Genomic DNA, 15,737 nt, shown 5'->3' on the forward strand with positions numbered 1-15,737 from the left:
CTCTTGCACCCTAGAGCCTGTGCTGCACAATGAGAGAAGCCACCGCATTGAAAAGTCCATGTACTGCAACTAGAGAGTAGCCCTGGCTTGCTGCAACTAGAGATACCTGTGCTCAGCGACAGAGACCCAGTGCAGCCCCCAGCCCTCCCAAAAAAGCACAACTTTTTTTTTTTCCCCTAGGTTTAAAAATTTATTTGCACATATTGAAACAAAATAATCTTTTAACTAGTTTTTCCTTTGTATGTCTTTAAAAAAAAATTTTTTTTTAATTAAAGGATGATTGCTTTACAGAATTTTTTTGTTTTCTGTCAAACCTCAACATGAATCAGCCACAGATATACATATATCCCCTTCCATTTGAATCTCCCTCCTGTCTCCTGCCCATCCCACCCCTCTAGATTGATACAGAGCCCCTGTTGGAGTTTCCTGAGCCATACAACAGATTCCTGTTAGCTGTCAATTTTATATATGGTAATGTAAGTTTCCATGTTACTCTTCCCACACATGTCTCCCTCTCCTCCCTTCTCCGCATGTCCATAAGTCTATCACAACTTTTTTAACTTAAGAAGAAACTAATTTAGAGGCCATGGATTCTAAAGCTGATACATTTTGCTATATATGAACAAAGAGCTTCTGCACAGCAACAAAATGTGTTGAAACTGGGAGAAAATATTTTCCACACTTAAAAACAGTCAATTTTCTAAATAAGTAAAAAAAAAAATACAAAAGCAATAAAAATTTAGAAAAAATGTCCAGAGGAAAATTTGGCAAAATAGGTGAAGAAAATACACAGAAAAAGAAATATACAGCCTTAAATCTTGTTTCAAATTTTTAAGCTTCACTCAAAAGAAGACATTAAAATCAAAACTATTGGTAGTTCGTTCATTTTCACCTTTACTGGCAAAGATCAAGGAGTTTAAGTGTTCTGGCATGGGTGTGAGAAGGCTTTCTTCAGTAGTGTAAATTGCAACAACCTCTTTGAACAAGCTCTTTGTAATAATCAAAATGTATACTGTTAGAATTTCACTTGTACAAATTTTTCCTGATATACATTCATTTGATCACAAAGATAATAATAATAAAACCAAGATACAGAAGAGAGTTTGTGGTACTTCTACCATATATTGGAAATAGTGATTACTTCTGGGTAGAGAAGTAGAGGACAAGGTAGAAACAGATGGAGATAAGGGAGACTTTTTTTTTTTAACATAAACTCTTATTGTTAAATAATTGTCTTTAACTATAGCCTGCATTATATTAATTTAAAAAGAATTAGGTAGTAAATATAGTAAAATATTTTTAAAGTAAAATATGATAACCATATTTGTCTTTTGAAAATGGAGTCCTCTACACTCTTAATACTACTTAAAGTACCTGCTTTTAATATCCCATTATAGAATATAATAAGGTTCATTTAACCTGCCATCAAATTGAAAGTATTTCAAATCATATAAGTAGCATAAGATTAGGCCAAAATGTTACTATTATTCTTATTATTCAAGTGTTACTACTATTCTGAAGAAGTATTTTGGTTTCCATAAGGTTTTATTTTCTAGGTTAGGTATATTCCAGTGCAGCTCCATGAAGTGTAGTATCTGTGTGGCATTTTAGAAATAACACCTTTGGGAGCTCCCTGGTAGTCCAGTGGTTAAAACTCGGTGCTTTCATTGCCGTGGGCCTGGGTTCAATTCCTGGTCGGGGAACTAAGATCCTGAAAACCAAGCAAGCAGTATGGCCAAAAAATAATAATAAAGTAACAGCTTTGTTGAGATGTAATTCACATACCATAAAACTTGCTTATTTAAAATGGTCTTAAGCATAGTCACAGAGTTGTGTAGCCATCACCACAATTCATTTTCAAACATTTAATAATCCTCCAAAGACCATTATCTTTTTATAGTCACTTCCTGTTCCCCTCAAGCTTGTTAGCCTTAGGCAACCACAAATCTACAAGTGAAATAAAAAAATATGTGGTGTTTTGTGATTGGTTTATTTCACTTAGAATGTTTTCAAGGTTTGTCCACATTATAGAATGTGCTTTACTGCTTTTTATGGCTGAATAATTTTCTGTTATATGGATATTCCACATTTTGCTTATTTATCAGTTGATGGACATTGGAGTTGTTTCCAGTTTGGAGTTATTGTGGCTAATGCTGCTGTGAACATTTGTGTACAAGTTTTTATGTGGGTGTATACCTAGCAGTGGAGTTGCTGAATCGTTTGGTAATAACTTTTAATTTTTTGAGAAACTGCCAATGTTTTCTGCTATTCCTGTACATTCCCACTAGCAGTGTTTGAGGGTTCTGATTTCTCCATATCCTTGTCAGCACTTTTATTGTGTCTTTTTGATTATAATTGTCCTAGTGGGTGTGAAGTGGTGTCTCATTGTGGCTTTGATTTACCTTTCCCTGATGATTAAGGATACTGAGCATTTTTTCATATGCTTATTGGTACAAACTTGTGTGCCTTTCCTAAAAATTATAAATATCTAATGTAGATTCATCTCTCATTGTTTTGTGTTTAATGAATTTGTGTGTATAGATTTTGCCACTTAGAAATTCATTTTAGGAGCCCATTTAGTCCTTTCAGTTGGACATTTTAACCACTATGAGAAACATGATCTGATTGGTTCTTATTGAGTCACTATAGTGATTCTTCTGATAATTTCTTTTGAAAGTCCATATATTATTTTTGTTGCAGTATTTCACTGGCCTTGAATGTGGACATAAGTTTTGTATGCAGTGCTGGAGTGAATATTTAACTACCAAAATAATGGAAGAAGGCATGGGACAGGTAAAGATGCCAATTTGTTCTTGAGTTTTTGTTGAATTTCTTTTAAGTGTTTAGACTGCTACACAAATATAAACAGGTAAAGCATTCTGGGTTGTGAATTACATGTGACTCTTTTTTCTAGGTTAAAACAACTAAAAGATAATTGAGATTTTTTTTTTTTTCTATTTACAATGTGATATTCCAGTTAAAAATCCAGTGCAGGTAATGTTTTCTCAGCAGGCATTAACATTTGTATTTATCAGGGTAAACTTGTTGAGAATTTTTGTTATATCTCTTGCCTTTGCCAGTTAAGTTTAATCTTGAAAAACCAGTTGTTTGGGTTAGCAATTTTAGTTGCTTTATGGTGGCAAATACTCACATACAGGTTTCCTTTAAAAGAAAGGAAATGATTAAGGTCCTATAAATGTTAAGGTATCCTCAGAACCTAGCAAAGTTCCTGGCAGTGGTAAACATTCAGTAAATATTTGTTGAATGAAGACATAGTTTAAATTTCGATCTTTTCCAGACTATTTCGTGTCCTGCTCATGGTTGTGATATCTTAGTGGATGACAACACAGTTATGTAAGTACTTCTGATAGATTCTGCATGTTGGATATATATTAGTTGATTAAGCCAAATTAATTTTTGCTCAACACCACACCGGAGGTGAACAATTAAAGTCTGGAGAGACTTTCTAACCTACATTCCTTTGTAGTACACAAGCCTGTTTGTAGCCTGGTTAAATGCCCAGTCAGTGTCTTGTTAAGTTGGCAATGCGTGATAGCCAGATTTCAGCGAACCTTGCAGTTGGAGAATAGGTTATGTCAGTGTGGCAGTTGATCTTCTGAGAAGCAGAGCCAGGACATAGTTAAAAGAGAAGGGTCTTTACTGCGGATTGCATCTATGTAGGATGAATAGGAAAAGGAGGAGTAGACAGACATGATACAGTTCTGACACCTGTTGAGAAAGAAGGAAGAAGAATTCAGTAGGAAGAGACTAAGATGGTGTGCATCTGTGAGAGTCTCTGTCAGCCCTGTTGGGAACGCCAGTGCATAGATTTCCCACAGAGGAGTACTTGGGTCAGCATACACGGCCAGGCCCTGGTACCAGTGTCACGCTCAGCCTCTCACTGGGAGCTAAGCGGGGGGATGTGGCCTCATCTGGAACGCTGCTACGAATCTCAAAGGCACTGCAGCTGGAGGCTGTTGGCTAACTACTGGCCTTGTGAAAGGTTCCCTTTTGAAGGAGAGAAAGAAACTTGAAGAGGTATCATTAGCTCCTGTACATGGGATAAAATCCAGAGTTGCTCAATTCCTGAGTCAGTGCTGTTTTTATAACCTCAGGCAGCCTAATTGATTTTAGTCTAGGAAGATAAATAGATTGAGGGCCTGAATGATCCACACACAGATTTTATAATTAGTCCTGGATAATTGCCTGTATAGAAGGGTATGTCTGCATTTAAGTGCTGGGATTTGAGAGTAATAAGAGTAAAAGCAGTCATGGGTTTTAGTGAGCAAATTCTTAACCTAATGAAGCCGTAAATTGACTTAACCAGCACAGTTCATAAAGCCACTGATTCCACTTTGTTAATCCCAACCTACTTTGGTTTACTAAAATACATTTACTCTTGTCAGCCTGTCTTTCAGTAAATCTTATTTCCATTAACCATATATGGTCTTAAAGTACCACCATCTTTCCAGTTGTCTTTATCTTGTCCTCTGGTACTTTAATTCTTTGTATTCTTTCATCAGTACAGGTCACTGTATCTTTTCATTCATTCCACAAACATTTACTCCGAGCCTGTTTTGTTAACACATATACCTAGGAGAACAAATTAAGATACATTTCCTTTCCCCAAGAGGTTCCTAATAACAAAAGCATAGTTTACAGTTGATGCATACATGTTTGCCAAATCGTTTCAGTTGTGTCCAACTTTTTACGACCCTATGGACTGTACCCCTTCCAGGCTCCTCTGTCCATGGGGTTTCCCAGGCAAGAATACTGGAATAGGTTGCCATCCCCTTCTCCAGGGGATCTTCCTGACCCAGGGATTGACTATTAGCAGGCAGGTTCTTTACCATCACTGATACCTGGGAAGCCCATTTTATGTGTAAATGTATGTATAAAGTACAATTACGTAGAAACACATTACCTGAAGAATTAGGGCATCTTAGGGAGAGATATCAAGGATTAAAAATTTTGTGTGGAGGGTAATAGTCTGTGAACTTCTCTTTGATGTATTCTGTCATGGCTAAAGCACAAAGTAACAGATTACTAGAGATGAGGATGAAAAGAGTTCGACAGTTTGAGTTTTGTCATATAAGGTTATTAGGACTGATGAGATTTGCAGTTTGGAAATAACCTATGTAGGTAAAAGGAGGATAGTGTAGAGTAGGGAGGCATTTGGGCAGTGAGATGTGGTTAGAAGATTATTGTTTATAATGCCTGGTTAAATAAATAAGTATAAATCAACTTTAGATATTCTGACATTAAACATCTTTTTATGTTTATTTATTTGGCTGCATCTTAGTTATGGCACGTGGGATCTTCGTTGCAGTGATGCGGGATCTTTCTCTGTGGCCCTTGGACTCCATAGTTGTGTGTGGCACAGGCTTAGTTGATGCATGGCATGTGGGATCTTAGTTCCCTTACCAGGGATTGTCGAACTTGTGTCCCCGGCGTTGAAGGCTGATTCTTAACCACTGGACCACCAGGGAAGCCCCTTAATTATTTTTTCTTTTTAAAAAAAATATTTAGTTATTTCACTGCGCCGGGTCTTAGTTGCAGCATGTGGAATCTAGTTCCCTAACCAGGGATCAAACCCATGTCGCCTGCATTGGAAACACGGCGTCTTAGTCACTGGACCATGGGGGAAGTCCCATTATTTTTTAAATGATGTAAATTTCTCATAACATAATATTTACCTTTTTAACTAAAGTACGCAGTTCAGTGGCTTTTTGAGTACTTATGTGATGTTGTGTAACCATCACCACTATCTAATTCCAGAACATTTTCATCACCTCCAAAAGAAATCCCATATCCACTAAATAGTTACTCTTGATTCCCCCCTCTCCCTAGACTCTGACAACCACTCACCTTTGCTGTCTGCATGGATTTGCTTACTCCGGACATTTCATTTAAATGGAGTCATATAGTATATGACCTTTTGTGAATGGCTTCCTTCACTTAACATAATGTTTTCAGAGTTCATTCATGTTGTAGCATGTATAAGGACATCATTCCTTTTTATGGCTAAATGATGTTCCATTATACGGATATTCCATATTTTATTTCTCCATCAGTTCTTGGACATTTGAGTTATTTTTATTTTTTGTAGAAATCTTTGTTACTATTTGAATATTTGTGTGCAAGGTTTTTATTGAACACCTGTTTTTAATTCTTTTGAATGTTTATACCTTGGAGTGGAATTAATTATTGAGTCATATGGTAATTTTGTGTTTGGCTTTTTGAGGAACAGCCTTGTGCACTAATTACTTTTATCCCTCAGTTTCAATGTGTGCAAAATCTGGAGGTTTACTCATTTGAAAAGTACTTACTAAATACTTTCCACAGGCCAGGCAGTTTATTGGACATAAGAGATCCTTTCATGGAGCTTATTGTTTGGTTGAAAATAGGGAATTAGGGAGGCAGATATTAAAGAATGATTATATGATAGCTGTCTGATGAAAACTTTGACACATTCTGTAAAGAAATGTATAATTTGCCATGAGAACTGAAGGGGAGTGGTCTACATCTAGACTGGTATGGTGAGTTGTCAGGAAGGGCCCCCTTGAGTAACAGTACATCTTAGCTGAGTGAAATAATAATGATGGTGATGAATTCAGCTTCATGTAATATTTATTGAGTGCTTACTATTTGCCAGGCACTATGCTAGTCTCCCAGCTCGATTTCTGCTATCCATTTTACAGATTAGTAAACTGAAAACTGGGCTTCCCAGGTAGCTCAGTGGTAAAAGTCCACCTGTCAAGCAGGAGATGTGGATTCGATCCCTGGGTTGGGAAGATCCTCTGGAGAAGGAAATGGCAGCCCACGCCAGTATTCTTGCCTGGAAAATCCCATGGTCGGAGGAGCCTGGCAGGCTACAGTCCTGAAATGGGTTGCCATGCCCTCCTCCATGGGATCTTCCCAACCCAGGGAGCGAAGCGAGGTCTCCCGCATTGCAGGCCGTTTCTTCACTGTCTGAGCCGCCAGGGAGGCCCTGAGGAAGAAAGAGCACATACGTGAGAGGAGCACACGGAGAAGGGCACAGGACAGGCGGGGGGCTTTTGGAAGCGGGGTGGGATGAGACTCAAGACGAGATTGGACTTCACGTTTTTCTGATACTGTTCTTAATAGCTTCTTTGGTGGTTACTCTCCCTGCTTTAATACCGTTTTCCTATAATACCCACAGGAGTGTTTAACTAGTGAAAATTAAATTTCAAGGTTCTTCACTTTCATGAGTTCCTGTGAGTTTAAGACATTCTTGTGAATTACAGTATTCTAGGTGAATAAGGAAAGCCAGGTTGCAATTAGTAAGCATTTCTAATAAACTACCAAAAGATTTCAGAAGAAGGAGGCTATCAGAATTATGTGTGCAAAACCTATATCCATTTCTGAACATTCCTGTCGAGATCCTTTTATTTCACACACTTGATTTTAGGGGAGGAGATCATAGGAAAGGTGGCTGAGAATTGCTGCCTTAAGGCAGGAGATGAGAGTCAGAAGACTGAAAGGGGCCTAAATTTGGCAATAGTTGGTAAGTCATTAGACTACAACACAAATACCAGTTGGGTAAAAATAGAATATTTAGAGTATAAGAACCAGGGGGGGAACATCTACCAAAATAGAAACTTTGGAATTATTGTTTTGGTTCCTATAGTTATATATGTTGACAGTTTATATGTATTTTAGTACTTTCAATTTAAAGCAGTTTTCATACCAGAGCATTGAGATTTCATTTTATGAGTGTGGAAAATACCCTTAGCTGAAAACCTCCTAATAAACTATTTTTATTCTCACTTTCAGGCGCCTGATCACAGATTCAAAAGTTAAATTAAAGTATCAGCATTTAATAACAAATAGCTTTGTAGAGGTAAGTGATTTCTCATAAGTTTTCATTCTTTAAATAAAAGAAATTCTGTTTATTAATAGAAATAATCAGTTTAACTTACGTAAGAAACACCTTTATGATAACTTCAGTTATTGTCTTTTTATGAAGCATACCAGAATACGTTTATTCTCAAAAGAATGTGACAAATCAGTAAATAGATGTCTTTTCATAGATCTTAAGCTTTGATAAAATTATTTTTATAGTCTTTATCCTTAGCAGAGAACCGTAGCTGATTCTTAGTGGTGTTGTGTTTAATCATGTTTGATACATTAGCCCTGCTGTATCTGTGCTTGTTTTACCTTCCTTCCGTTACCAGTAAACTTTGTTAAAAAATAATTGTGTAGTGTTTTTTGTTTGTTGTTTCAAATATGGCTTAACAGAAAAGAAGTTGTCAAACCACGGCCTGCCTGCTTTTTGTAAATAAGGTTTATTTGAACACGCCTGTGTATTCTGTCACTGCTTTTGTGCTGCAGTGGCAGAGTTGAGTAGTTGCTAAAGAATGGCCAATGGAGCCAAATATATCTACTGTCTGGCTCCATGTGGAAGAAGTTTGCTAGCCCCTGTGTAAGAGCTTGAGTGTAACTTGGTATTTCACTTCTAGAAAGTAATTTTAATTTTTATTAGCAGTTAAACTGAAGGTCTTCTAGAAATAGCATTTTTTAAGAATAATACCTTTTTAAAAATGGTCAATAAACTTGAATTCTGATGGAGTGTTCCTTGAGCAATGTTTTGTCCCATAATAAAAGTGTATCAAAAGTTACATTTCTTTTGAAGAACTAAAATGCAACCATTGCTGTGGTTTAGGAACTGGTTTTTGTTCTTAGAAGAACTTTTTATGGTCAAAGAGAGAAGTTCCATGTGTATTCTTTAGCTTGTTTCATATAGCATATGAACTCCTTCCCTGAGTAGAAGCATTATCTTATTTTTTTGCATCTTTTAAAATTGCCCTGAAATAGAACCATACACAAATGATGTTTGTTAATGATTACATAATGGTGATCATTTATTTTAAAGTTTCTCAGTGGGATTTTGAAGATAGAACAAGAGATAGTTTATAATTCCAGGTATGCAAGTGATCTATAATCTTAGAAAGACAGTACATCCAAAAGCATTGCTGTAAAAGACTGTTGGTGTCAAGGTTTTATACACTTGTGACACCATCTGCACTTTATGATAGTGAGGAAGTAGTCTACATAATTGCATGGTGTACTGGGGAATCTTGCATCATGTTTAATTTGCTGTCATGTTTTAACTTTCTAACCTGTATTTCAGTGCAATCGACTGTTAAAGTGGTGTCCTGCCCCAGACTGCCACCACGTTGTTAAAGTTCAGTATCCTGATGCTAAACCTGTTCGCTGCAAATGTGGGCGCCAGTTTTGGTAAGCACGTGATTTCCTAAATTGGAGTAGTATACATAGCTTTTCTATTTATTTTTGGTAGTGAAATAGAAAAATTTCTTTACCTCAGGTAGGTGGGTGATAACTGATTTTAAATAGCATATATTTCTTTTAAATAAAACTTAGCTTAAAAAGTCTCATATCTTAAGATAATTTTTCCTCTTTCTATGTTGCTGTAAGTTTTGGATTTATTTTCTTATGGGAAAAAAAGTGCAGCTGTAATCACTTTTTCTTGTATCCTCCATTGGCACATATGTAGGAGCAAACTTAAAGATCTGGGACAGGAACTCAGCTCTCATTTCTGATTAACTGCTTATTTTGTCACATTGTTTTTTGTTCCCTTATGGCTCATGATTAGTTTTCAGATTATCTCTTAGGAAGTACAGAGTTAGGTGTTTTTAATTTCCTTTGTTCTTATGAGTTTAATCTTGGTCCTAAAAAATATGTAGCTAAATTTGGAAAGATAAAACTTGGTTGATTAGATGTTGATTAAATCTTTTAGTTGTTGATTAGATCTTTTTTAACTAAGAGTTTTTCTCTGGGGCTTCTGGCCACAGCTTTCTTGGTAACCTGGATTCTTGGAGTAGCATAGCCTTTGAATTCTAGGTTCAACTTAGCAGGGAATTTCCATTAGTACACATTAGAGACCATTCCTTTATGGATCTTTTAGGAATGAGAAGCTGTTCAAACCAAAGGGCTCTATAGCTAGCAAATACACATTTTATTGGTTTTCCATATCATTCTCTTTTTGTTGTTTTGTTTCTGTTTTGGTCATGGGTATGCATTTTGTGGGATCTTAGTTCCCTGACCAGGGTTTGAACCCAGGCCCTTGGCAGTGAGAGGATGGAGTCCTAACCACTGGCCCTCTAGGGAATTTGCTCTGCAAACAGCAATAGAATTAGTCTTAGCATCATTAATACTAAATATTTCCCAAAAGAATAAGTAAACTCATAGAGATTGAGTTGTGTAAAATACATGCTATTTTGGTAAAGGTTATACATTATCAATTTCAGAATTTACTTTGTAGACAGAGTGTGGAGTCTAATTTCCTTCCCTGCTTTTAAATATATTTTGTGTATGAAGTATTTCAAATACAGATTTATTGTAGAGAATAACAGCAATACTTAAATACTTATAAAGTTACAGCCCTCCTTAATCAAAATCAGTTTGTTTTTGTCAAGAAATAAAACGTGTAAGATACATTTGAAGCTTCTTGATGTTCCCTTCTCTATTCCATTCCCTGTCTTCTTTTCCAGAAGTAACCATTATCCTGGCTTCATTTAAACTGAGAGCACTTTATTCTTCTAATTTGCAAAGGATTTTTGGCATTCCCAAAGTACTTGATTAGCTAATTGATCAGCCATTCCACAGTTATTTTTTTCGCAAGCATTTGTTTTCATTCTTAGTAGTTTTAGTTGCTCAGTCGTGTCTGATTCTTTGCGACCCCGTGCACTTTAGCCTGCCTCGCTCCTCTGTCCATGGAATTTTAAGGCAAGGATACTGGAGTGGGTTGCCATTTCCTTCTCCAGGGGATCTTGCTGATCCAGGGATAGAACCAGGGTTTCCAGCGTTGCAGGCAGACTCTTTACCATCTGAGCCACAAGGGCAGTGTTTATTCTTAATTTGTACTTTTTAAACAAATACATACACCATGCTCCTAGAAAGCAGAAAGGAATTAGCAGTTAACATAGTCTTGGAGAATATGTAGTCATCATCTTTTGTCTTGTACCTTGTTTGGCGCACTATACTAGGCTGAGGTTCATTGTTTGGATCTTGCAAAAATATGTGACCTGTTTCCCACATACTACTTACTGTGCATTAGTACTAAAGTATGAAATTACCATACGAAGTCAGACTAGCTCTTCATCTGGAATGTTAAAATATTTAATATATGCCTATGAAGCCTTGGTTGAAATTTAAGTTCAGATTATTGAACATGATTTCATTTTAGTTCAGTTAGTGGTTGCAGCAAGGAATTACACATATTAAAAACTATCAGAAAAATACAGCTCTAACTAAACTGATTGTATTGTCTTAACAGTTTGGTCTGGAGAAGGGCATGGCAACCCACTCCAGTATTCTAGCCTGGAGAACCCCCATGGACAGAGGAGCCTGGCGGGCTCTAGTCCATGGGGTCGCAGAGAGTCGGACACGACTGAGCGGCTCAGCACACAGCACACAGCAGTTGGGTAGCTAGTCAGTCATTTATCCTGTAATCGTCATGATAAACCGTCTTCATCCTTCATTTCGCACACAGACGCTCGGTATGTGCTGGCCCTAGTACTAAGTGCTAAATAAATTACTACGGAGTAAAATAGACATGGGTCCTGTCCTTGTATTTGCCAGTCCCTGGAAACTGGTGAGAGTACGGAGGTACTGTAAAGCATGAGGTTGTTTGTTTGTTTACTCACAGTAGGTAGGACTTAATTCTTTTAACTCTTGTGTCACTTAACAGCTTTAACTGTGGAGAAAATTGGCATGACCCTGTTAAATGTAAGGTGAGTGTGCCTGGCATTTTCATTTTTAAATAAGGTAGTAGAGTACTTCTAAGACTTGATAACTTTAAGTCACAGCCCACATTTGTTATTTGTTCATTGGTAGTCGGAACATGGTATTTTGTCCTTTTTATTTCGTGTGATCTTTGCAAATATTCAGGGAACATTCCTTAGGAATAAAGTCTTCTCCTAATTATCAGGATGAGGAGGGTTAAGGCACCTCCCTTGGAATGCTTTATAATTAGCTAAAGGGAATGACACACCTTGCATCTGGGCTTCTTGTTGGGCTCTAGGTTCCCCACTTAGTTGCAGCCAGAGAAAGTCGTCCTTTGGTTGATTTATTTATTTTTTTAAATGTACCTGGACTATAAATGAGAATCACAGGATTTCTTGGAAAGGCAGTAAATCCAGTGATAATCCTGTCTTTTGGCTTTTATGTTTAAGCTTGACTATATGTTGATGTCATTTGCTATCCTTAAGTCTTCTGTTGTGCTGTAACAGTTCTTGTTTTCAAACAGTGGTTGAAGAAGTGGATTAAAAAGTGTGATGATGACAGTGAAACCTCTAATTGGATTGCAGCCAACACAAAGGTTGGTATCTTCCTTCAGTAAACCCTTGGTTTTGAAACTGAGCAGAATAGGTGTATCAACTTCAAAAGCAGTAAGTTTACCTACTAAAGGACCTTGTTTTCCCTTTTAGTTGATTAGAGTTTGCTTTTTGTTTTCAGAATGCCTATTAATGATTATCCTTAGTTTTACTGTTTGAGTTTGTTTTATTGAATACTCTACTGTAGTATGTGTAATACTCTGCTTTAGTTTTCTTCCATCAGAAAAGTAGTGGTTGCTTAATCAGTTTTCTACCCTGGGGTTTGATAATATCTTTTCATGTAAATTCTTGGCTGCCTTCTAGTATACCAAGGTAGAGTTTATTGTATCTAGCCTTTTTCTTTTTTAAACTAGGCTATATTTCTGCCTCTTAAAATCTCCAGGGTTTAACTTTTAAGGAGTTATTCTTTAGGGGGCAGTATTGAGTCAGAGTAAATGAGTAACTTTATTATGTAACTGAACTGGGCTTAACAAATTTAACGTTTTTAACATGTTAAACTTCCAAAATATGATTTACTAAAAGACTTGATTCCTGAAAAATGGAAGCTTAAGGATAACATGAGTATCCTTGGTTTTGGGGGGTTTATTTTTTGAATTCATTGGTCGTGATACTAGTTTCAAAGTTCAGTATCTTTATGACATAAACCATGTCTTAAACCCTAGAGGAATGTCTTACAAATGCAAATAAACTTGAACACCCTTCTTTTCTGTCCCTAAGTGGTAAGCATTTGAATCCAAACTGTGTACCCAGCCAATTTTTTGTAGGAAATTGTATAAACATCCAATCTTATCTCCTATCTGAATAGGAAGAGTGGTGAATAATAGTGTTATTCATGGGCTGTTTATTTTTATTGTTGTCTTTCACATATGATGATGATGCTTTAAAGAATATTGAGTTGTCTGACCAGAGTTAGTTATAACTTTGCAGTCTTCCATCACTCAGTCATGGGATAATGATAAGAATAAGGAGTGCTTAAATGACGGCCAGCACATGATTCTATACCACTGATACCCTGCTCTACCCCAAAAGATTAAAACATGTGTACATTTCTGTCTCCCAGAAAGCATTGGCAATAAAACAGTCCTGTTGCATAAAACAAATACCCACATCTTTGGGGAATGTAGTTTTGAAATTAGCATTTCTATGTCTCTGAAACCAGCATGATAAACATACCTTACGGCACTTAAGAAAACCTTACTATAATGTCAGAAGATGGTTGCTTTTTTATTTTTTAAAAAATTTCCTGTTACTCAGGCATTCTTCTTCAAAAATTGAAGATTTCTCCACCAGAAATGTTCATTAAAGTCCTAGATCCTTAAATATGCTGTCAGATTAGTATTTAGAGCAGTTGTATTTTCCCTAAGTAGTTTGATTATAAACTACACTCTTCTGCATCTGGAAAATCCCTACATACTCTAAATCCCCAAGATATTTAAAATCGGGAGTATGGGTTTGAATATGCTTGACTTTGTTTAGAGGGTAGATTATTAAGTAAGAATGGCAATTTGTAATAATAGATTTATCTAGTTGGAGGTTTTGAGATAAAACTGAGGGTTTTTCTGAAATGGAGACATGCAGAAGCTTATTTTGTTACCAGATTTGCAGGTTGTTGTTATATTAAGAAATCCATACTATTTAGTTAATTATAGCCAAGATATACAGAATGAAACATATTTTAAAATCTCATGGTATTGACCTCTTTTGAATTACTATAGTTTATGGACAGTAAAGTCTGTTCACTTTAGCTGAATTATACAAATATTATGTTGGGTGATACTTTCTTTCCTTACGGGCGTAATAGACATCAACACAAAAACATACAGCAAAAATCCAAGCTTTACATCTTATTCATAGTTTTATTAAAAATAATGAGTAAGTTTTGTTCTCTGAATTTTTCAAGAGGAAAAAAATTAGATGTGCCGACAGGGTAATGACTTTGGCTCATTAGCAACCAAGAAAACGATACAGACTTGGGCAGGGGGATGTAATCTCTGCAGCACGGTTATAAAGGAACCACAATGAAAAGATGTTAACCAGGGTATTTGGCAGAAGAAAGTTGGGAAATTCAGTAGCCACAAAAAGAATTATCAGTCTTGCTTGCCTGACTCTTAAGGCCAAATTGCTTGGGTTTGAATCCTAACTCTACCATTTCCTACTTGTATAACCTTGGATTCGTTTCTTTAAAATTTTCTCTTAGTTTATTCATCTGATGAATGGAAATGGGAGTAAGACCACTATAAGGATTATGAGTTAATACGTGTAGAACACTGAGAACAGTGTATGGGATACAGGAAGTATTCAATAATTATTTCCAGATGGCACTAGAACAATATGTTTACAGGAACAAAATGTTTAGCCTCTCATAAAACTATTATTACTATGTGTATGGTTAAAAGTACTTAAAATGTTTTTGTCCCCCAACCCCACTAAAAAACAAATCCTTAAATTGTCATGCATCTTAAAAAACCTGTAATAATAACTCATTTTCAATAGTACTTAAGTGTTTGACACTGTTCTAAGTGCTTTACATGTATCAATCACAATAAATCACAGTATTAATTTGAAAATAAACCAAATCTAGAACTGGCTTCTCCTCAGTGTAGCATTGACACCAACTTTATAGTTTCTCTTCATAGGAATGTCCCAAATGCCATGTCACAATTGAGAAGGATGGCGGTTGTAATCACATGGTCTGTCGTAACCAGAACTGTAAAGCAGAGTTTTGCTGGGTGTGTCTTGGCCCTTGGGAACCACATGGATCTGCCTGGTAGGTTGGGGAAATGAAGGGAAGAACATGTTCACATAACTGTGTGATGTATCTGCCTTATATTATGAATAAGGTTTCTGCCTCATGAAAATCACCCTCTAACTTGGGACTAGATAAATGAATACAGGGTGTGATCAGTGCTAGAAGTGTATGCAAGATATCCAAAGAGAGAGTTTAATTAGGTTTATTTCACAGAGCAGGTAATAGCTGAGTTGACTTTAAGGAAGACTAAGAGCTCCATTTGTTCAAAAAGTGGCAGGAAAAACATTCAGGTCAAAAGGAGCAGCATGAGCAAAGGTAGAAGAATGTGATAGTACATGACTTACTCAGAAAAGAGTTGTGTTGTCTAATATGTCTCTCTAGACAATAATTAAAAACTAAGAGACTTGGCAGAACCCAATCCACAGTTGTGTTTTAGTTATCCTGCATGCCATTAGACAAAAAAATTGGTCCCAAACTTTAAGAAATGGAAAATTACCCAGTGAAATCCAGAGTTTTAGCATTCATTGAAACATAAGAACAGGCCTGCATTTCTTTTAGACAAAAATCACCTGGAATTGGTTGGTTGCTTTTTAGATGGAGCCTTTACT

At 36.4% G+C, this 15,737-nt stretch overlaps 1 protein-coding gene across 2 annotated transcripts in view; it reads left to right on the top strand.

The window, feature by feature from the left end:
• Positions 1-15,737, top strand: part of ARIH1 (ariadne RBR E3 ubiquitin protein ligase 1) — a 98,143-nt gene that overhangs the window by 68,636 nt on the left and 13,770 nt on the right. For both annotated transcript variants that reach the window (XM_043471004.1, XM_043471005.1), the window contains 7 exons: positions 2,701-2,793; positions 3,299-3,354; positions 7,798-7,864; positions 9,155-9,261; positions 11,735-11,777; positions 12,293-12,364; positions 15,017-15,147. In XM_043471004.1, the coding sequence (XP_043326939.1) occupies positions 2,701-2,793; positions 3,299-3,354; positions 7,798-7,864; positions 9,155-9,261; positions 11,735-11,777; positions 12,293-12,364; positions 15,017-15,147 (569 nt within the window). The remainder of the gene's footprint in view (positions 1-2,700; positions 2,794-3,298; positions 3,355-7,797; positions 7,865-9,154; positions 9,262-11,734; positions 11,778-12,292; positions 12,365-15,016; positions 15,148-15,737) is intronic.

The sequence above is a fragment of the Cervus canadensis genome, chromosome 6 (genome assembly GCF_019320065.1).
Source record: "Cervus canadensis isolate Bull #8, Minnesota chromosome 6, ASM1932006v1, whole genome shotgun sequence".
NCBI lineage: Eukaryota > Metazoa > Chordata > Mammalia > Artiodactyla > Cervidae > Cervus > Cervus canadensis.